General features: G+C 44.4%; 1 protein-coding gene across 3 annotated transcripts in view; it reads right to left on the bottom strand.

Moving 5' to 3' along the window:
* ZDHHC2 (zinc finger, DHHC-type containing 2) overlaps positions 1 to 23303 on the bottom strand; it is a 60495-nt gene that overhangs the window by 35861 nt on the left and 1331 nt on the right. The window contains exons 2-3 of one of the 3 annotated variants that reach the window (XM_014537909.1): positions 19834 to 19836; positions 208 to 234 (exon numbers count right to left, since the gene is read on the bottom strand). In XM_014537909.1, coding sequence (XP_014393395.1) covers positions 208 to 229 — 22 coding nt within the window. In that variant the 5' untranslated portion in view covers positions 230 to 234; positions 19834 to 19836. Of the gene's footprint in view, positions 1 to 207; positions 235 to 886; positions 903 to 19833; positions 19837 to 21709; positions 21724 to 23303 lie in introns of those variants that run through there. The other 2 variants (XM_014537910.1, XM_014537908.1) reach the window with 2 other exon arrangements.

The raw sequence follows: 23303 nt of genomic DNA, 5'->3' as shown, positions 1-23303 counted from the left end.
GCACAGTGACAGGCATCGCGGGCAGCGTCCCCTGCCGTGTGGGGCAGGATTCAGTCTGGGGACTATGAGAATGGATATCTTTGACCCCATCTTATCTCCACGTCCTTAAAGAATAGCTTATTTATCCCAACCAAAGCTAAGTGAATTCAATTTGCTTCTTTCAAATGATTTTTAAAATTTTACATCTGAAACAAGAGCATATTTTACCTTGTTCTCCAATGTTTTCCATGGACACTGTAGACAAATTAAAAAGAGAGAGAGAGTTATATGAAGCACCTGGCAAACACAAGGCCTAACAGAGACACAGGTTAGTATTTGGACTCCCCTGCAAACCCACATTCTTCAAATATTTGTCCAACCTTATTCAGAGGAGAGGTGAGCACTGCGGGCGAGAGGGTGGGGAAGGGAGAAGGGTCGCCTCTCTCTGCATTTCAGCCCCGGCTCCCACACAGAACACAAAACCTGTCAGGCTTGCCCCTGGGGGTCTTGCTCCCATAGTACTGATTGGTTTCTCGTCTCCCTCCCAACTACAGAGTTCAGACAGAAGCATTGTTCTCCAGGTCATTCCATTTCCAGAGGCAATTCATTGTTGTTGATAAACTGGCAACCACCTAGTTAGCGCTCCAAAATGAAAAAAAAAAGTTGTGTCCACGCCACACACTCCTTTTCCAATTTCTGAAAGTACAAATTCTTGTGCCCAATGACTCACTGCTCCCTACACATAACGAGAGGCCCGGGCAACGGCCAGAGAAACTGCCATCCCTTCAGAGCCGCTGGAAATATCCCAACGAGGCAGGGAGATCAGCACGGGGACTCGGAGCTAAAACAAGCGGGGACGAGAGCCTGAACTGAGTAACCCAGTTTCCTCAGCGTCTGGATTGCCTACTTGCAGTTTCTCATCTGCTCTTCCTCCATTTGTGCTAAAGTCTTTGGACGTTCTCGTCTATCTCAGCTATAGCAGAAGAAGATTTGACTTGTCTGTGTATTTCCGCCCCTATTTGGCTTTTGAAAGGGGTGCAGTGTTCCAGGCCTTAGTCCTAGAATATATAATTTCATTGTCTTAGGAAGCACTAGAATCAGAGGGTAATGTTGTAAAAGATTTTTAAGATTACCTGACCCAACAATAAAGGTAAAGTTAAAAAGAAAACGTATTTCATAAGCAAAAAAAAAAGGGGGATTTTCTGATCAAACCAACCTCCTTTCGGAGAGGGCTACCAACTGTAGTCTAGGCATTTCCGCAGCAGCCGGAGCCACGGTTTTGGAGAGCAGCTCATTCCAGGGTTGGATTGTTCTAAGAATGATTACGGGACTATTGTGCGCTGAAATTAGCCTCTTGGTGGCTTCTGCCTATGGCTTCGATGCTTCCCACCTCTATCCATAAGCAGAAAATCTAAATGACAGACCTTCCCATATTTACTTCCCATACTTAAAGCTGTGTCCGTTCCCCTTAAAAATGTTCTCGTTAAAGGTTCATAATTTTTTTATGAACAGCAAATACATATCTATCCACAAGTGAATCTAAAAACCAAGTGAATAAAAAAAACTGATGAACAGAATAAACTGGTGAATATAATAGAATCAGGGGCATAGAAAGGGAGTGGACTGACAATTCTCTGGGGGAAAGGAGTGTGGGGGGTGCGGGAAGAGACTGGACAAAAATCGTACACCTATGGATGAGGACAGTGGGAGGGGTAAGGGCAGATGGGGGGGTGGGGACCGGGTGGAGGGGAGCTATGGGGGGAAAAAGAGGAACATCTGTAATAATCTGAACAATAAAGATTTAATTAAAAAAAAATGTTCTCGTTTAGCCCAAATAAGGCATGACTTGCAGACTCTCACCAACGCTAATGTGGCTCCTTCCTAGGCTCTCAATTTCCTGTAACATTTCTGATCCCCAGAATGGGACTGGCCCACACAGATGAACTCTGCCTTACAAATGGCTGGAGGGTGACGGAGTGCACTTCCTCAGAGAACCCCTATAGCGGCTGGGCTGAGGGTACTGGGAGGGGTTTGGGAGGGCCCTCAGCAAGCCCTCTGCTACCTCTGACCCTGCCCCTCCCTCCCTTTATGCATTTCTCTCTAGGCACTGACTTCCCGGGCTTCCAAAGTGCTCCAAAACTGACTGCAGCTCTTCCTCGGATCAAAATTTCAAAATTTCCAATCCATTAGTGGAGCTAATATAAGGAATTGGAAAAGCAATTTGACTCCATTTGCACAACTATGTATGAATGGCCCTTAACGACCATTCCAGAGGTGGTGGTGTTTCAAAGAAAATGTATTTGCTAACCGATGACTCTAGCTGTCAAAACTGAAAGAAGTAAAACAAAATGAAATTTAAAAGGAAAAAGTACAGTTAGTAGGAACGGATTATCTTTTTGACCGGGACCACTACTTTATTGGCTGATATGCATTCAAAGACATCGTTTTAAAGGCCATTTCTTCATTTCACAGCTTGTTTTTCTCTAAATGGACTTCAAAATCCACAGATCCTCTATTTTTTTTTCCCGTTAAACAAGTTATATGCATGGACATGGATGCCTGCTTATGGTAAATAATTCCATAAAATGTGGAAGTTCAAAAAGGCTGTGTCAATTACACGCCACAAAGATTCTGCATCTGTCCAATTTCCTATAAACATTAAATAAATCTTAACTTTTGTCAGTATCTTAGGTAAAAATAAAAATCATTGCTTTAGTATTGATTTCCCTGATCACTGGTGAAGGTTAGCATTATTTAAAATATATAATGATTGGGGTTTTTTTCTATCTCTTCTGAGTGAATTACCACTTTCCCATTAGTTTATGTCTCTTTTACTTATTGAATTCTTTGATATATTCTGGACAGTAATGCCATGTCTGTTATATATGTCGCAAGTAACATTGTGTATAACTACTTTCAAAGGATTTAATATATACTAGCAAAATCTATGGCTTATCATTGATTAAATAGCAGTATCAACATTTTCAAATTGACCTATTTCAGTAATAGATACAGGGTCTCTCCCATGGTGAGCCTGAGGACACGAATGCTCTCTCAAACACGTACATCTAAGTAGTAAGTCAATGATTCAACTTGTAATTTTCAGTATAGCACAACTGTCAATTTCAACATTTTCTTTCTCATTGGAAAAACACATCAAATGTACAATGTCATCGTCAAATGCAAATAGTTTTGTTCTTAAATGCCTATTTTAAGAAAAGGTTGCATTTACTCTTGGGATAAAAGCATCACAGTATTACCTGAAATATTTACTACTCGTACATCTGATGATCATCTAAATACATTTAATAGTAACACTGGGGTCACTGTTTTAAATTTTCATTTCAAAAATTTGTCTAATTTTATCTTGGATTGGCCTAATTTCTTTCTGGTCCATGGCCTACAATGATTGCATGGTTTTCAATTACATTGATTGGGGTGACATTGGTCAATATGAACATACAGGTTTCAGGTGTGGGTTTCCATGTTACAGGATCTGTATATTGCACCACGTGCTCACTACCCAAAGTCAAATCTCCTGTCACCAGATATTAGGACCCATGATCACATTTTAAGATTTAAAGATTTCTAACTTTCCAATATGCTTCCAGAACTTTAAACTCTTCCCTGATTAGCTACAGTGCAGCTAGCAAGCAAGGACTCTGACTTGTTAAGATCCTAAGGCAGTGGTCCGCAAACCGCGGCTCTCGAGCCACATGCGGCTCTTTGGTCCCTTGAGTGTGGCTCTTCCACAAAATACCACGTGCGGGCGCACTCGTAGTGCGATTGAAACTTCGTGGCCCATGCGCAGAAGTCGGTTTTCGGCCTGGGCGAGTCTATTTTGAAGAAGTGGCGTTAGAAGAAGTGGGGGGTGTCGGTCGGTAGGGTGACGGGAGACGCGGCGCAGGCGGGCCGCGGGATATGCAGCGTGGGGGAGGCGCGCGCGATTCATGCACAAGTTGAGTGAGTCAGTCAGTCAGCAGTCTCATGTGCAGTGGTTAGTGCTAGTCGTGTCCGCAAATCGCGCGCGGGTGACTAAAGTACCTACTCGAAGCATAAAGTTACCTGTATTTTTCCAACCAGCTGCAAATCCTTCAGGTATTTTTGTTGTCAACTTAAGAATTGTAATTCTTTTGTGTTGGTGGCTTTATTATTATAAAACTAGAGGCCCGGTGCACAAAAATTTGTGCACTCAGGGGGGTCCCTCAGCCCAGCCTGTGCCCTCTCGCAGTCTGGGACCCCTCAAGGGATGTCCACCTGCTGGCTTAGGCCTGCTCCCCGGGGGACTGGGCCTAAGCTGGCAGTCAGACATCCCTCTGGCAGCCCGACAGCCCTCAGGGGATGTCCACTTGCCAGCGGGGAGCATGCCTAAGCTGCAGTCGGACATCCTTAGTGCTGCTGAGGAGGCGGGAGAGGCTCCCACCACCACCACTGTGCTGACAGTTGGCAGCCTGGCTTGTGGCTGAGCAGAGCTCCCCCTGTGGGAGTACACTGACCACCAGGGGGCAGCTCCTGCATTGAGTGTCTGCTCCCTGGTGGACAGTGGGTGTCATAATGACCAGTCATTCCCAGTCGTTCTGCTGTTAGGGTCAATTTGCATATTACCCTTTTATTATATAGGATGAAACATTTTTTTAGGTGCCCTGTTTGAGACAGCTACAAAGAAGAAACAAAGAAAAACGGAAGACGAAAACCGTGAATTTAAAGTTGAATTTAAAGTTGAATGTACCTACCTATATAGTTTAAGTTTAAAAAATTTGGCTCTCAAAAGAAATTTCAATCGTTGTACTGTTGATATTTGGCTCTGTTGACTAATGAGTTTGCCGACCACTGTCCTAAGGAATTGCAGCAATTTCTCGGCACTGATTGTGTATATACAGAGAGAAGTGGGAATGGAAAATTATTACCAGTTACCAAGGACAATGCTCCTGTTTGCCAAGAGCAAATGAAGGTCGTGAAAGATTACATCTGAGAATCTGGAGCCATCATGGACACAGCAAGGCTGGGAGTTCCAGCTGCCAGTTGTTTACTGTGTCTCTTTCTGCCTAACCCCCTCCTCCCTCGTTAAGCATTTCTCTAAGAAAAAGAGCGGGGCATTAGAGCAAAGGCTGAATTGGTTTAGAATGTTTAAGAGTGATACTCTGCGTTGCGTATTGATCCCTAAGAAATCCGTTTGTAAAAATATAATAGGTAAAACCAAAGCTGAAGAGTGAGGCTGTCAGCCCAAGGAATAACCGTTTAAGATACAAAAGACAAACTACTTCTTGATCCAACTTGGCTTGAACAAAAAAACATCCAAAACTTCAGATACTAAAATACGCCTTCATAGTAGATTTAAAAAAAGTACTTCCCCCCTTAAATTAGCCAAGAACAGTTACATAATTGTTGCTAGAACAATTTGGTAGTCTCCCTGCAAATGTATATTGCTGTGATCTTTTTATTTCTTTTCTTAATCACAATTTCCTTTAACTTGCCTTCAAATTGAAACTCCCTCTTTTGGAGGAGGGAATAATGCACCCATACCGCATACACACGGCAACTCCTCCATATAAAACCACTAGCCTGTTCCCAAATTCAGTCTGACACAGACACATCTTAGCCCCATACATGTAGATAACGAAGAACACCAACAACAAAGATGTGGTTCTAATGAAGGAATCTTAAGGATACTTTATAGCCAAGGTTTATTTTTTTTTCCTGCTTATGTTTTGAAAAACATTTTTTGAAAAACATTCCCTGACCAAACTATACTTACACTGTTGACGGTAAAATGATCATGAGACTCTGTCCCAGTGCTCAAAAGCTTATGAGAAATCATTGTAGTTAGAAGTTAAAACTGGAAAAAACAAAACAAAAAAAACCCCCCAAACCAGGACATCGTTATTAAACACTTTCAATTAAGGGATTAAGAAGAACAAATTGGTAGTTGCAACATAGTCATGGGGGTATAAACTACAGCCTTGGGAATATAGTCAATAATATTACAATAACTCTGTATGGTGCCAGGTGGGTACTGGAAATATCGGAGGGAACACTTTGTAAAGCATAGGATTACCTAACCTCTGTGCTGAAATCAATTTAAAATAACACTGGATGTAAACTGTATGTATAATTGAAAAATAAAACACATTTTTTAAAATTTCCAATTAATCACAGAAGCAGCTCAGATTCAGAAGATTAAGGTAAAAATAATAGCAGCAGTACAAATATGCTTGACCTTCTCATGTCCTAACAAAATCGCTCCTTTGACCTTCACAGGAAAATGCCCTTGAACAGTCATTCGAATGCACCGTCTCTACCCCTCCCTCCCTACTGCTTTCTCCGCCAACTCCAACAGTCCTTCATCCCAAACATCACATGACTACCTCGCCTGCACCCGCACCCTCACCGCCTACTTCTCCTCACTCAGCCTCCTCTGACAGAATGAGCTCAGCTCTTGTAGAGATGCTATGTCACTGAGCCAGGGAATCCTTTGACTGAATTGGCGTGGGAACCCCTTGCAGCACAATCCTTTGTCCTTCCAGCTACTTTCCTAGAAGCTCTAGTTCATTTTCAATGGATGACGATCACAACTTGGGCAGTGGGAGGGCATCCTAGAAACCATCCCCATGAATACTGGTGACGTTACTGCCAGACCATCTTAATGGCAGACCTAAGGAATATAGATTATTCAAACTGATGTTTCCAGTGGAATTCTAACCATACCCTTTTATTGCTAACACATCTTTTTGAATTTATTTCCTTTACAACAGATGTACTTACATTTTAAAAAATGTATTTTTTTATTGATTTTAGAGAGGAAGGGAGAGGGAGAGAGAGATAGAAACATCAATGATGAGAGAGAATCATTGATCAGTGGCCTCCTGCATGCCCCCCAATGGGGATCGAGCCCGCAACCTGGTCATGTGCCCCAACCAGGAATCCAACCTTGACCTCCTGGTTTATAGGTCTACGCTCAACCACTGAGCCATGCTGGCTGGGGCCTACTTACATTTTTAAATATTGCTCACACTGTATTTTCCTTTGTAATCCTCACACGCCATTGTAATTTTATTGACAAATGCAGTCCTGCCTTACTATCCGAATCTCTCACCTGCTCCTCCTGTTCCCAATGCTGCAGCATCCCTGGGCCTGCTTGCTTCGTAAGCATGCTAACACCGTCTCCTCTCTCCCCTCTGCATCCAGCTGGGTGGTAGGAGACCTGGACTCCAGTCCAATCTTCCCACCCAGCACATGTGACCTTGATCATGACATTCAGCTGACCTGTCCTTCAATTTTATTCCTTAAACAAAAATTTGCACTTTATCTGAAAGGTTCCTCTGGCTCTAAAAGTATCGTCAGTTCTACTGCGATGTATTAATAAAAAAAGAAAAAAATACTGACTTTTAGAAACCTAGGGCAAAAGCCATTCTGCAAATACAGTCATCAGTGGGTTTGTAGAAACTGTTCTGTCCAGGACAGATAAATAGCTTCAGCATAGAAACAAAGAGTAGAGCAGTGGTTCTCAACCTTCCTAATGCCGCGACCCTTGAATACAGTTCCTCATGTTGTGGTGACCCCCAATTTCATTGTTACAAATTGAACATAATTAAAGCATAGTGATTAATCACAAAAACAATATGTAATTATATATGTGTTTTCACGATGGTCTTAGGTGACCCCTGTGAAAGGGTCGTTAGACCCCCAAAGGGGTCACGACCCACAGGTTGAGAACCGCTGACCTAGACTAAGTTTATTCTCTTTGTCTTTTCTTTAATCCTTTGCCGCCCCCCCCCTCCCCCCTCAGGCTCACTAATCCCTTGGCTGTGCTGGCTGGGCACACATCTACCTTCATTGTCTTTTTGCGTCTACAATGGCGCACCTTTGGAATGTCAGAGTACTTCCCTTTTTCCAGACCCCGTCGGGCACAATCTCCCACCAAAGCACTAACCCACAGAACCCCTCATTGTTATCTTGTCCCCCTCACACCATCGCTATGTGCTGTACATGTTCATTATTAACTACCCTGTACCCACCTGAAATGGAACAATGGGTCCAGGCTGCCTGTCACTACTTGAGCCAATTAAGCAGAGACAGGGTCGCATCATATATGAGTGTTTATTCCAATAATGCCGGCAGCATGGGAGAGCGGCAGGCCATCCATGAAAATCGGCTCTACCCCTCCCCATAAGCCAGGTACACTTACTAGTACTAGTATATTGGGTAGAAGGACAAAGATCACATGGGACAGTAGGAACTGCAGGCCTGGGGAAGTAGGCCAGGTGTAATGGCTACAGGTTACACGCAATGCGGGCTGCGGGTGGCAAAGGGCGGGCGCCTCCGGATTGTTTTAGCAACAAGGTTGTCAATCTGCATTCCGGTGCTAACTCCCATGTCCCCAGCATACAACTCCCAGCCAGGTCAGGATGTGCTTTCTCTAATCAGAACAGACTATCACAGTTAACAGAGCATGATTAATATTTCTTATAACTATAGCTAGTTCCCACTATTCTATTTCTGCCCCTCACACACAATATAAAAGGAGTGTCTGTCTGTTTTACTTTTGATCCAATCTCAGAGATTTCCCCACTTTGCTTTCTCTTGCCTCCCTAATCTATCACCAATGGATTTCACGTAACCCTCTGAACACCTTCCCCTTTGATTCCAATGTATTAAACAAGTGGTAAAACTGCCCTTTTCTCGAGTATTTTCTCAACCCATGGAGACTTTGCTTCCTGGCAATTGTCGTCAGTTTGGCTCAAATAAACTCATGAACATTCTCTATAGGTTTGGATGTTTCTTATGTTGACAGCTTTTATAGTGCAGAGCTTGGACCCTAAAGACGTAATTTCCAATTGAGGGTCCCTCAGTTACCATAAAAGCCAGATCTCACTTTCCTAAGGGTCCTGACCACACTCACCGTGCCAGGCAATCTACATTTCTCACGGGATTCCCACACGTGCCTTAAAAACTCATTCTGCAATAAGAAAGCTCTATGTCTTTTAAAATGTAACTTCATGGTCTCTGACTGAACACCCTCCCACGGCTTTGCATGGAATAGACAAGTGCAATCTCCTTACTGAAGCCTGGGGGTTTGAAGGTGATCTGGCTCCTATGAACATCTCCCAGATCACTTCTGATAGCTCTCCTTTGCCCACTGAGCTGCAAACAGGCTGACCTGGTTTCTGGAACACTCCAGCCCTTAGTGCATTTACCCTGGCTGGAGAAGGAAGTACACCATGCATTTTTAGCTTTCAGCCGCGCTACAGTTTCCTACGGTTTCCAGAGAGTGAAATGTCAAGTTGATGGGAATAAATTGCTGGGAGACCTTTTGAGTGTGAGTAAGCAGAAAAATGCAGGTGAATTACAATGTGGGCAAATTAACATAATGAAAACACTAAACCAGGGAATTTTTAAACTGCCTTTTCTTTTCCTACTCCTCCCAAAGCTCCCACCTCCCCCCACCCCCCACCCCTGCCAACATGCGTGCAACCACCAGGACTCGGCCAGGCTCTGATAGGGCCTGATATGCATCAGAACCTCAATATGAGGAGGAGAGGCTGTGCAATTCGGGGAGAAGCAGGGCTTCCCAGGTGGTTTGATGCATTCCCCCCGCCTCCACTCCAGAACGTGTATCTAACAAACTATACTGATCTGAACTACGTGCTAGAAATGACCAAACAACCATGAAAAATGGCGGACGGATGAGTGCAGACCTTTTCCTGAAGAATGCCGCAATGTAATATCAAAGACAGAAGTGAACTGCAGTAAGCCAGGCCACATAAGCCAAGGTACAGGAAGTCTCTTACCGGAGGGGAGGGTCTAAAAGGTTACACACGCCATGTTATCAGGTGAGGAGGGAGGCCTCAGTGTTATCTAGCCATCAGAAGTTTTTCTAATACATAATTATAAATTAACAGCATTACAAAGATTTGCTACTTTGTGTTAAGGAAAGCCTTTGGAGCTTACAACAATGCAGCTCATTTCCTTCCCACCACAGTGGACAGGGGCTGCCCTCATTCTCTCCGCCTACCTGCTGGGCTAAGAGAACTGGCACTCCTCCCACCCCACGTATTCAGGGATGAGCTGATTGTCATGTTATTTATTTATTTATTTAATATCTATTTTTATTTATTTCAGACAGCGACAGGGAGAGATAGAAACATCAATGATGAGAGAGAATCATTGATCGGCTGCCTCCTGTACGCCCCCTACTGGGGATCGAGACCCAAACCTGGGCCTATACCCTTGACAGGAATCAAACCGGGGACCCTTCAGTCCAATGAGCCACACCGGCTAGGGCAAGAAAGAACATTCTTCAGGTTGGTCCTGCCCAGACACACTCCTAAGGTATATGCCCCGCTTGCCTAAATGGGCAATAAAGAGAGATGGGACATCCACCTGTCCTGGAATGGTCATTCATCATTCTTACCATTATCAAAATCTTCCAAGTCAGAAGTATTTTTTCTCTCTCTCCACATTTCTTTAGCAGGTCGGCCAAAGCATTGTCCTAAATATCTAAGAAGCTCTTCGCTAAAGAATCAGACAGTGTCAAATCGAACTTAACCGACTGAAGGCCGAGAACACACCTACTGAGTGTTTGTACTTAATCAACCGGGATGTGTAGGTCTTTCAACCCATCAGCTTCGAAAGGGCAATGAAGACTCTGTCGCTCCATGTGGCTCTGAAACGCTCCCTGCCGCTTCCCCTGGCAAAGAGAAAGGCCATTCCGGAGCCGGAGCCGCTGACTGTGCTGAGCAGAGCGGTTAAATAAGGCAATCTGACCTCGGGGCTGGTCCCTTGCTCTTAGTGTCCTCATTTCAGGGCTTGCTCAACGGGATCCCATGATCCCTCTGTCGCCAGTTAAAACAGCAGAGACTCCCGGTGCCAGCAGGGCGTGCACATGTCAGTGCAGGTGCGCTTACCTGCCCTGTGAGGCAGGGTTGTGTGGGCCTCCGTCTTCCCCACAGGGAGGGCTCGGCTCCACCAAGTCTCTGGAATGCCGGGATCTTTTCAACTCCAAGCCCCCTCATTCCCAAGTCCAAATGCCCTTGGGCCTGAGAGGCAAAGACTTTGCAAGTCTGTGGTGGACACCACTCCCTCAGCAAACCTCTCTACCTGGCTCCCGCTGAGCGCTTGTCTACTATCGGAAAGGGGCAAATGGGGACTTTAGATCCTGAACACATTTCCCTCACTTATCAGAACCAAGCTGTCAGAATTGGAGGGGTCTTCATGATGATCTTGCCCAGCGTAACTCCCCATCTTTCTTATATGTGTAAGTCTATATTTATGTATTGCTAGCAAGCAAAAATCCCACTGCACTTTGGTTATTTCAGCATTTAAAAATAGATCAGATCAGAGGGAGACAATTTTTGTTGTGTATTTTTTACTCGGCCTTAGATCAATCTCTTATTATCGGCTATACTCAGAATTATCACAGAGGGCAACGCCCAGAGAACTTGCTGTTCACTACTGAACATTAGCTGTCTGATTACTTAAAAAAAAATAAATAAATGCTTCTCATTTACTGCTCCAAGAAAACAGACTTCTTTCTAACACCAGCTCCCAGGGTTAGCAGCTACGTGCTGAGTACTCTATGGCCAGGGTGATATAACAGAGCACACATAACACATTAAAAAAAAATTAAGCCAGTATTTCTAGGTTCGTGTAAATTATCAGACAATTACATTGTACTCCAGGAACTGAATAAAGCTGTAACTCCAACCTTGGTGTTTATGATGCTCATCAGAATGAGTGTTACAGTGGCGCTCTTGAAGGGATGAACAAAAAGATGATTTAAAACAACATCGGCACCAGCGATAGTTCCTGTTCCTGCAGTAATCGCACTGGGTCGCCACATCTATTCACACACGAAGGGAATGCTAGCGCTATTCCTGGCTCACCCTTCCGGCACTGGGTCACTAGGAAGCACTACTTCCTTATACAACCTCACTGTCGGATAAACTTCTCAGGCACACAATCTTTCTTTGATCTCAGCCTGAATGACAGTATGCCTTTTCCTTCTAACTTGCAGCCAAATCCTTCCCTTGCCCTGTGCTGCATTTACCTCCAGCAGCTAGCAGACTAGCTGACAGTAATTGTCTGTATATTCAGAGGCAGCTAAAGCAAATCTGATAACATCCTAAACTGGTGGCCGGCAGATGAAAGATGTGCTGTAAGACAGTCTGTTGTAAGAGTGCAACATTATGCAAACATCACCTAATTACGTGCTAGATGTATCCATTCATGTCCCCGGGAAGTGTAAAGACACTGTGTACGGAACTGAACAAGACAGTCATCAGAAGTGTTGGGGCTGAGTCGCTCCCTCGGCTCCCTGTGTGGCCCACATCTCATCTTTCCTGTCTGGGTCTCTCCCCCAATTAAATGATCGTTGCTTTCTTTTCCTAAAACCATTTCACTTACCCTGGGTCTGCCAGCGATGCAAATACCTTGGGATTCATTCCCAAACTGTGTCCGGTCCCTGCGCTGTGGGTAAGGACCTGGCTCAGGGTTAATACCACAGACCAGGATGTCTCCCCCATTCTGCACCGGCTCGCTTTCCCCAGTGTGTGAACCAGGTACACCTGCTCACATGTTGCTCTTTAAAAGGACAAGGTTTCCACCCATCAGCATGAGTGCTCTGGTGACTCAAAAGCTGTTGTTGAGTTTCAGTCTACGTACAGTAGGCTAGCAGCTCTTTTTTTTTTTTTAATTGCTTACTTTTTGTTGTTGTTGTTAATTTTCACCCGAGGATATTTTTCCATTGGTTTTTAGAGGGAGTGGAAGGGAGAGGGAGAGACAGAGAAAAACATTGATGTGAGAGACACATCCATCGGTTGCCTCCTGCATGCTCCCCAACCAGGGCCAGGGAACCTGCAACCAAGGTACGTGCCCTTGACGGGAATCGAACCTGGGATCCTTCAGTCTGTGGGCCAGCACTCCATCCGCTGAGCCAAACCGGCTAGGGCTTTGATTCGTTATTTTGTAAGTATATTAGGGCAAAGTTTTTACATATTCTAAATTATTCTTTTAAACATTCAAATGGCTTCTCTACTTAATTCTGTCACCTAAATCCTTACTTCAGATGCTTTCATTTCAATGTCCAGAAAGAAAAAAAGGCCCTTGATTGTTTTTTTAAAAATATATTTTATTGATTTTAGAGAGGGAGAGGGAGAGATAGAAACATCAATGATTGGAGAGAATCATTGATTGGCTGCCTCCTGCACGCCCCCTACTGGAGATCAAGCCCGCAACCCAGGCATGTGCCCTTGGCCGGAATTGAACTCGGACCCTTCAGTCCGCTGGCCGATGCTCCATCCATTGAGCCAAACCAGCTTGGGTCCCTTGATTGTTTTATGTGTGTATTACACATGGGTAGAACTGCCATCACAATGCACCCTCGGTGGGTGGCTTACACAACAGAAGTGTATTTGCTCCCAGTCCTGGAGGCTAGAAACCTAGATCAGGGCGTTAGCAGGGTTGCTTTCTTTTAAGACCTCTCTGCCTGGCCAGTAGGTGACCAGATTCCCCCTTGTCTTCACTTTGTCCTCGATCTCTATGTGTCTGCATCAAATTGTACGAGATTAGGCTTCATCCTAATGACCTAATTGTAACGTAATCACCTTTTTAAAGGCTCCATCCCCAGTACAGCCACATTTTGAGGTGCCGATCATTAGGGCTTCAACATATGAATGGGGTATGTGTGTGTGTGTGGCGGGGGGAGGGGGGGCACACAATTCAGCCTGCAATAACATGAAACTATACAATATTACAAACTTGCTGACCACATCTGAGTGATCAAAAAGATAGAAAGCTAAAATAGATAATTCTCTCCAAAGATTCATGTGCTTTGATGACTGAAGTGTCTACTTATGTTTCCTAACGAGAATGTAAACTCCCAGAGTAGTTAATATTTCTCAACGAATGAATAAGTGAAAAGAGTATTCAATATATTACAGGTGGTCGAAATGCATTCGATTCTTGGATTTTGTAGTAACTTATAACATGCAAGTTTGGGGGGCTGATATATGTGCCCCCCCCCCCCCCCCCCCCCCCCCCGCCAACGGACACACAGCTCTCAGTTCTGTGTGTCTTAGTTTTCAGTGTGGCCTAGTCCTGGAATCAGCTGCATTTCATGTAAAATGTTCTATAAATAAACCCTCAATTAAGTTAAACTGGTGTCTGGTCTCCATCCTTCCCCATGGACTGGCCTCCCGGACGTGCCCAGGATAATCACTAGTCACAGTGAAGCAGATAAACCCCTTCCGGCCGCTCTTCCTAAAACGCAGCCCATGTACGTAGTTCCCTCCTAGTAATAAGCTTGGTGACGAGTCAGCCCCTGCAATTTCTGTTAGACTTTCAGTTTGAGGCTCCTAATCGAAATCCTTTACTTTCTCATAAATGGCATCAGGTGCCTTGGCTATTTGGAAGCGGGGGTGGGGGGGTGTGGGAGGGGGGAGTCCCCACTGTGAGTTACACGCGCATTACAGAGCCTGCATTTCAAGTTACACTCTCTCACATCCCTACAAATCTGCTGAAACGTCACGCTTCAGAGTCACCTACCTCTTTAAGTTGACTCTTGGGCCCCAAAAGGATTAGGGACACAATCCTGTCTGTTTTAAGTCACCTCATTCTAAACATATCCTTCAAAGGTGGTGAAAAACCCTTTTTTAAAAAACATTATGCAATCAACACAGAAACCAAAAACAGACCTTTAATTTTATCTATATATAAGAAAATAGATTAGCATGACAAAGCATTTCAACTTGCCAAATTTCACTGAATTATAATCAAATAAAATCTATGAAGTTCTTGAAAATTATTGAATTGCTTTTTATAAGGATTTATATATACATATAAAAGCCTAAGCGACCGAACGACCGGTCGACCAGTGGCTATGACACGCACTAACCACTGGGGGCAGGCACTCAACACAGGAGCTGCCCCCTGGTGGTCAGAGCGCTCCAACAGCAGGAGCACCACTCAGCTGACCTACGGGCACCAGAGGCAGGGCTCACGTCTGGCGAGCGCTGCTGCGGTGGTTCGTGCACCGGGCCTCTAGTTGTATTATTAGATGATCATAAAGATAAGCTACATTGAAACTATTGTACTCTTTGTTCTTGCTTTTTAAATACATTTATGGATTTTGGAGAGGAAGGAAGAGGAAGAGAGAGCTAGAAACATCAATGATGAGAATCTTTGATCAGCTGCTTCCTGCACGCCCTCTACTGGGGATAGAACCTGCAACTCCGGTATGTGCCCTGACTGGGAATCAAACCGTGACCTCTTGGTTCATAGGTTGGTGCTCAACCACTGAGCCACACCAGCCATGCTACTGTACTCTTTGGATATTTGCTTTTAAAGGACTTAAAGAAAAAGGTGTTTGATTATTGCTTGATACTTGTTTTGTGATGCACTCCCCTGGACTTCTGCAATGCTAGTGAAATAACACAACAAGGTCAAATTAATGTACATAGAGCAGGAATGCTTAATTTACACTCCGCATGAGAGAAATTTCAGGAGACCATGGAGAAACACTGGCAAAGAACTAAAACCCAGCCATCTTTATAAAAGCACTTGTCCCTCATCTGCGGTTTCACAATGTAACCAGCAACATATCTAAAATGATCTACCGACACGTATGCATTTGAGAGTGGTGAGAAGTTCTAAGGTAAGAAATGCAGCATATCTTTTGCTCAAGAGTGCCTCTCATATAAAAGTGGATTTTCATCACTTCTTGGCCTTTTGGCTGAGATCAAGTGTAAAATGGATTTAGTAACATTTCAGGAACTAATATTTATGATGGAGTTTAAAAGGCATGGTCCGATGAAAAGTCACGTTGGGAAAACTGCTACACAAATGTTTCACAACGAGACATCATCGTTAAAGGAAACACTGCCGGCGATCCTAGCTTGTCACTTTACTGCTGCCATAAGCTTCTTCAGAAACCAGGTCATCCGCCTCCTCCCTGCTGCCCTCCCTGCTGCCCTGCCTGCCCATGCCACCCCTTCCCACTCTCAGCATGTGACTGAGCTGACAACTAAGATATTACAATAAAGTCACCCTTAAAGGAATTAGCAAAAACATTTCAATAATTTTCTAATGGACTACTAAGAAAATTAATTCAACTATGTTATACTTTTGGTGTCAATTCTCTGTGACATATCTAAATGCTTCCATAAAACCACAGGATTCCACACAATATTAAAACTGTCTTTCCAGCCCCAGCCAGTTTGGCTCAGCGGATAGACCTTCGGACTGCGGACCGAAGGGTCCCGGGTTCGATTCCGCTCAAGGGCATGTACCTCGGTTGCAGGCTCCTCCCTGGCCAGGCCCTGAATCGGGGCACATGAAGGAGGCAACCAATCGATGTGTGTCTCTCTCACATCGATGTTTCTGTCTTTCCCTCTCTTTTCAACTCTCCCTAAAAAATCAATGGAAAAATATCCTAGGGTGAGGATTAACAAAAAACAAAACAACAAAAAAACTGTCTTTCCAAATGATCTTTGGAAAACTATGCCAGTGATGGCGAACCGGTGACACGCATGTCAGAGGTGACACGCGAACTCATTTTTTTGGTTGATTTTTCTTTGTTAAATGGCATTTAAATATATAAATTAAATATCAAAAATATAAGTCTTTGTTTTACTATGGTTGCAAATATCAAAAAATTTCTATATGTGACACGGCACCAGAGTTAAGTTAGGGTTATTCAAAATGCTGACACGCCGAGCTCAAAAGGTTCGCCATCACTGCTCTATGCCGTGTGCTAATCTCTCACTTTGCATGCCAGGCAAGATAGTTTTCTACAGCCATCAAACACAGCGTGGATCCCAGGAGCCCCGTGGACTCACCACTTCCTGGAGAAAAGAGGCTAAGAGGTGTGATGTAACCCCAAAGTACAGGAACTCATCAGTATAAATTATGAAATATTAAGTCCTGGTTTCATTTTTCTGAGAAGAAAAACCACAAGTTTTCTCACAAGATGAAAAAGAAAAACAAATGACACAAGTAAGACAATATCAGTGAGGATCTTCTCATTGAGAACTCACCCATCCTAATCTCTGGAACATATTGGTCTTTTTTTTTTTTTTTCCTTCCTGGCACTTTTTTCTACCACGGAAGCCAAAGAGATCAAACACCTGCTCTTGCGGAACCCTGTTGCCTGGGCCATGGGCACAGCCTGGCTTAGTCGGCCGGGGCCACTGGAACCATCTCGACCAGCCACAGGGAGCAGGGGTGACCTCAGGTCCCTGACGGCAGGTCATCAGGGCCTCGGCCCCGTCCCATGGCCCCTCCTCCGGAATAACATCAGATCCACTTCACCCACCTTCTCTTGGCATCTGCCCATTTTCTTTTTAAAAAAAATATTTTTATTGATTTCAGAGAGGAAGGGAGAGAGAGAGAGACATAGAAACATCAATGATGAGAGAGAATCATTGATTGGCTGCCTCCTGCACGCCCCACACTGGGGATGGAGCCCGACCCGGGCATGTGCCCTGACCGGGTATCAAACCGTGACCTCCTGGTTCATAGGTCGACGCTCAACCACTGAACCACGCTGGCCGGGCTATTTCCTAAGCTAGTCCTCCAGTCTTCTCGGGGATCCACCGAGTTGTTTCAGGAGGTTCTCTGCACCCAGCTCAGTTTCACCACCCAAGTCCCGGGCCCTGAGCAGGGAGCAGAATAAAAGCTGCCCAAGCACCAGGTAAGAAATGAGGAGCCGAAACAGCCACCTCATTGGCAGCAAGGGCAAAAACTGCGGGTCACAGCCTTACTCTGAGAGATTTATCCATGGCAAGATTAAGAACAATTAGAAAGTCATGACCGCTGGAGGCTTGCCATCAGCTCCTTTGACCTGCTTCATTGATTTCTGCTTGTTTACGCTGGTCCAGCAGCCAACTCCCAGGCCCGGGGGCGGGGGTGGGGGGGGGGTTCTCTTTCTGCTTTCCTGCTGCTCCGCTATGGGAGTGGCACTGTGAAAGGTACCACCCCTCTCCTCTCCTCCTGCCCAAGCCAGACAGAAGGTTTCAGTGTTGCTGTTTTTTTAATTTGTTGGTGTGTGTGTGTGTGTGTGTCTTCTCTCCCCAGAGGCAATTTGTTTTCTTAGCTATTAGGAAAAGATCTCAATTCAGTTCCCTCTAAACTCCTGTGTGGGTGAAAGAGCCTGGCACAAGGGTTCAGTAAAAGCTTCTGAACGAACCCTACCACAACCCTCTGAAGCTAACCTTTCTCTAACCTTCCCTGGAGACCACCGATTACCTTGATTTAAGAAGCCATCCCTTCAGCTTCTGTTTAGCTACCAGAAACACCCGTGCGAGTATTCCATTTAGTGGCCCGGATGCCAATCTTAGCAAGCATGGGAAAGCAAACACTTTTATAGCAAACCTGAGTTTAAATTGAGTTTTGACTGCTAGATCCTATTCACTCACCTATTAACCTTATACAATTGCCTGCTTTCATATTAAAAATGGGTTGAATAATCATTTTAAATCAAATGACAGGAAAAAAATCAAAGAGATTAATTCATCCAACATGTATTAAGCACCTCTACATGCTGAGCACGATAATTGTTTGACATGTTATCTCTAATAGGATTTAATAGCAAATAATAATGCTGCATTATCCAATATATCAAAGGACAAGATTTTTCTGACACTAAATGGAACCGAGATAGCATTAACCAGTCTTCTCTTCCTTTCCAGGGACCAATTATATTAAAGTCAAATAGCAGCACCTATATGATATTAACCAATGTCACCCCAGTAAATTTAATAAAAACATAAAATTAAAAAAGAATATGAAGCATATATTTTATACATTTGAACTTTAGAGACTTCAAGATATACTCACAGAACTTAACATCTTCAAAATATTTGATATCCAGAAAAGTCACAGAAGTAATATTCTTTGCATCATGATAGTCAACAAGAAAAAATGTCTTAGTGTTTTACATACATTGTTTCCTATGGATGTGCCCTCCTTCCACCTCATTTAAGACTATTTTAATAATTATAGATGGTAATTTGTGTTCCCACGATCACCTGTCTGTATTTTTCTTTAAAAAGGTTTAATATTCTGCATAATTTTGTAAAGGATAGTTTACCAATACCAAGAACACACTGCTCTCTCTGCGTGGCTCAAATTGATCTATAATAATAAAAGCATAATATGCTAATTACACTGGACGTCCTTCAGGAACAAGCCCAAGCCGGGGCTGCTAGGGAAGCCAGGTCCCAGGTGCCAGGGGGAATCCGGTGCCGGCAGCCGGGGGAAGGAAGGCCTACTCTTGCATGAATTTCGTGCATTGGACCTCTAGTTTCATGAAAAAAGGCAACTTAGAGCCCCCTTCAGTCTCCATCCTTGAGCTTGCTATGACCTTGTAGATCATAGCTTAACAGTATCCAAGAATGAGGTTTTATATATTTTATCCTCAAGGATATTTGTTTGTTTAAAAGAAGGAAAACATGCTTGTGTATCTCCTAAACTGATCCCCAAGTATGTGGACTAGTTCTTAAACATCTTCCATAATCACTGCGGAATACAGGACGCTGCAATCATGGGAGAGATGTTTATTAGTAAGACTGCAAACTGTGAGTAAAAGCCCAATATTCTAATGAGCTAACTTCTAACCTACTCCAGGGTCAGCAATCTATTGCCCAAGGGCCAAGTCTGGCCTGCCAAGTATTTGTGTAATTAAAACTTTACTGGAACACACCCACACCTATTTGCTCAAGCATTGTCTCAGGCTGCTTTTCTGCTACAACAGCAGAGCTGAGAAGTCTGTGCCGCTTAATGAGGTGGAGACCTTCTGAGAAATGCAATGTGAGGCCACTCTGTCATTGTGCGAACATCAGAAAGCATACCCACCCGAACCGACTCGCAGTAGATGGTCCAGCCTACTAAACACCGAGGCTAGACGGTCTAGCCTGCTGCTCCTCGGCTACAAGCCTGTACAGCGTGTTACTGTACAAAACAACACGAGATTAAATCAAGCACAAGAGAAAATGACGCATGGTTAAACAAGGGTGTCTGTGTGGAGGTTTCTGGTACTATTCTTGAAACTTTTCTATAAATTTGAAAGTACAACAAAATAAAAAGATTAAAAATAAGAGTTCAAACAAGTTCCAATGTTAGCCTTTAAAAGGGAAAACTTCCGGTACCTTCTTCAACAAGCAAAGTCAATGCAATGTCTCCCATAATGGATGTGTAAAACCTTTAAACCCTGTCTAGGATGTCCACTGACCCAAGCCTGCCTGAGGCTGCAGACAACCTTGACTCCCTCTAATTCTGTAGCCTAAAGTACCAGCTTACAAATTTCACCCTTTCAATTTATCTTACTTTATGGAGAACGAGCTCACTAATAATTAAAGGGATCAAAGGACTTTAAGACAAAAGAAGCTGGGGTTGAGAGAGTAGGAGGAGGGAGAGAAAAGGAAGGAGGGGAAGAAATGAGAGGAATAAAGGAGCCTAGTTAATCAACAAACCAGACAAACATGTTCAGAACGACCACCAGCATTGCCAGTCCTATCTTAGCGGTTCTCTGGGAGAACAGGAAGGAAACTTACCCGAAACACTTGATCCTCATGCAGTATACGTTTTTATATACGCACATTCCAAGAAGAGATGTGAGCTTATTTTTATAACATGCAAACATTCCGCTAACTGAAAAGGTGCCCTGGAGGGCCACATACATCCACGTTGTTAAATATAGAAACGAACTGTAACGAGCATCATTATCTCCCGTTTCCAAGGATACCAGGATAAGCACTACTCCTAAACTGCAGTTCCCTCAGCAAAGGGCACACAGTAATTTAGATTCAGGGTCATCCCCAGCTGAGAGCAGATGCAGGAGGAGGAGCAGGCACATTGCCCTGATTGTTCTATTCTGTTTGTTGCCTAGTCCAGTTCCCAGCCCCCGACACCCCCCAACCCCTGCACCCGCTCTCTGGTCCCAACCCTGGCTGATGTTCAATAGGTGAAATATGGAAGATCTGATGATGAATAGCAACTTCCAAGAGCAAAAGAATCCACAAAGGGCCGGGTAAATTGAGATGTGATTAAAGCTGGGATGGGAATGGGGGTGGGCGGGCAGGGAAGGCTGGCATTCCCGTTTGCTTTGTTTGTGAAAAGGAGAGGAGGCTGGTTTTGCGTGTCTGTCACACGGATTGCCATCTTCCCTGTGCTTACAGACCCACAGCACAGCCAAGGTCAACTTCCCTCTCAACCATCGCTACTCAAGCCTTTAGAACGGACCACTCCCACGCTGCCGCCGGCTCTGGAATCAAATTCATTTCCCACTTGTTCTGTCTTCCGGACTCCGGGATCCAGACCTCTCATACAATTACTTACTATTTGTTTCTATAGCAATGGAAATATAAAAACTACTTTCTGACAACCTCAGAGATTCTGCCTCTGAATCATTTATTGGTTCAGTCAAAACCATTTACTGATGGCTTTCAACGTGACTGGCACTGTCCCAGGCGAGGCAGGAAGAGGGGAGGTAGTCCAAGACTTCACTTGCGATCACCGGGTACCAATAACCAGCTGTGTCACTGAGGCAGCTTAAAAAGACGCATGCTCCCTCTTGGCCAAATGTTCGCCTACTACAATAGTGATGTGGATGTCAGGGATGCTTTAGATTTATCTTAAACACAAAGTATTCAGAGTAGGTTTACAGTTGTTTGTATGTAAAAAGACATGCAGGTTATGAAAACAGTAACACAAGAGTAAATCTGTTCCGCATACTCACCACTTAAACCTATTTTTGCCCACCCCGTATATAAAAAATATCATCCAGCCGGGCTGGCCTATGAGCGTGGACCTATGAACCAGGAGGTGATGCTATGATTCCTGGTCAGGGCACATGCCTGGGTTTCAGGCTCAGTTCCCAGTAGGGGGCGTGCAGGAGGTAGCCAATCCGTGATTCTCTCTCATCATTGATGTTTCTATCCCTCTCCCTCTCCCTTCCTCTCTGAAATCAATAAAAATATAAATATTTTTAAATATCATCCAGATATAATAGCAATTTTCCACTGAGTTCCGCCCCATCACCTGCCTACTCATCGCAGTAAGACCTCCACGTCGCACCTCAGGCAAGGGCAGGGCGAGCTGCAAGGGAAGGAAAGCCCTCCCAAGCCATCAAGCACGTCCTTCCTCCTGATGGACAGGGGACAGGTCTCAGGCTAAGCCTCTCAGCTTCATATGCTAATACAGGAGAGTAAGCTGCCTGTTTTGATAATCACCGCCTCCTGGTACTTCCCTCTTTTGCAGTTACATTAATGGAAACAGCTGCTTTTAAGAGGGTGAAGAAATGAAATACCACAAAGGTTTCCAACTGTTATGTAACATATACAGTATGTCTCAATAGGGCAAGCTGTTTTAATACTAACAGTTCATACAGACCTCGGACATGTTTCTGAAAACTTTCTTCCGACACATTCTAGATGACTGTAATACACTGTTAGACACACTGTCGTCCTGATTTCCGCACAACCTGACCCTTTGTAAAGAACAGACTCACTTTTTGATACTGAAGTAGCATTTCTAAATTCCACACAGAGGAACAAGGTCACCTTTTAAAGCTACATGGAATTGGAAGTTGGTCCCAATTCTCTTATAAGTTATGTCGGTCATTGTTCTTTTGTGTATTACTCTGACACCTCCGATTTCTCACGAGGGGCAACATTTTGAGATGAGATGCTTCCTTAGGCAAGTTTGAATCTGACACTTTGGGAAAATGCTTATGTTGAGAAGGTTCAGCTACACAGGCCACTATTTAACCTTTCCCCCGGCCCCTCCTCGGGCCAGTCAGTGCTCCCCGGGGCAAAAACATCCACACTTTCTTAGGTGTGACACCAAACACAAGAAGCATTCACAAGTCACTGCGGCGACAACCCCAATCGGCTTTCACAAAGCCTCTGACCGCAGAAGCCAGCTTGCCACAGCAAGGGCCGTGAGGATTCCCTAACTGTGCAAAATCAACTTATTTACTTCGAGATCTTCAGCACTGAAAGTACCCACCCAACCATTCAGGAGCCTACAACTCGGACTGCAGCCCCTTGGCTTTCTGGATGACAACGCTCGGATGTCCACCTCTTTTCTCCTGTTTTTGGAACATCCCAATTGTGCATCTGGCTCAGAAAATACTTTCTAGTAGCTCCCCCTCCCCCCCACCTCCTGGCAACTCGAGTGTCCAACTGCTAATCCTCAAACTACAAAGGCAGCAAAACCTGAGTGCTGTTGGAACATTTAAAAAAGTGGATTACGGGCAACCAGCAAGGGACACCCAGGCCGAGGCCGAGCCACCATCCCCCGCTCAGGCCAGGTGCGGCTCTGGTCCCGGG

The sequence above is a fragment of the Myotis brandtii genome, unplaced genomic scaffold, assembly GCF_000412655.1.
Source record: "Myotis brandtii unplaced genomic scaffold, ASM41265v1 scaffold185, whole genome shotgun sequence".
Lineage (NCBI taxonomy): Eukaryota > Metazoa > Chordata > Mammalia > Chiroptera > Vespertilionidae > Myotis > Myotis brandtii.
This window is presented reverse-complemented; position numbering and strand designations above follow the sequence as displayed.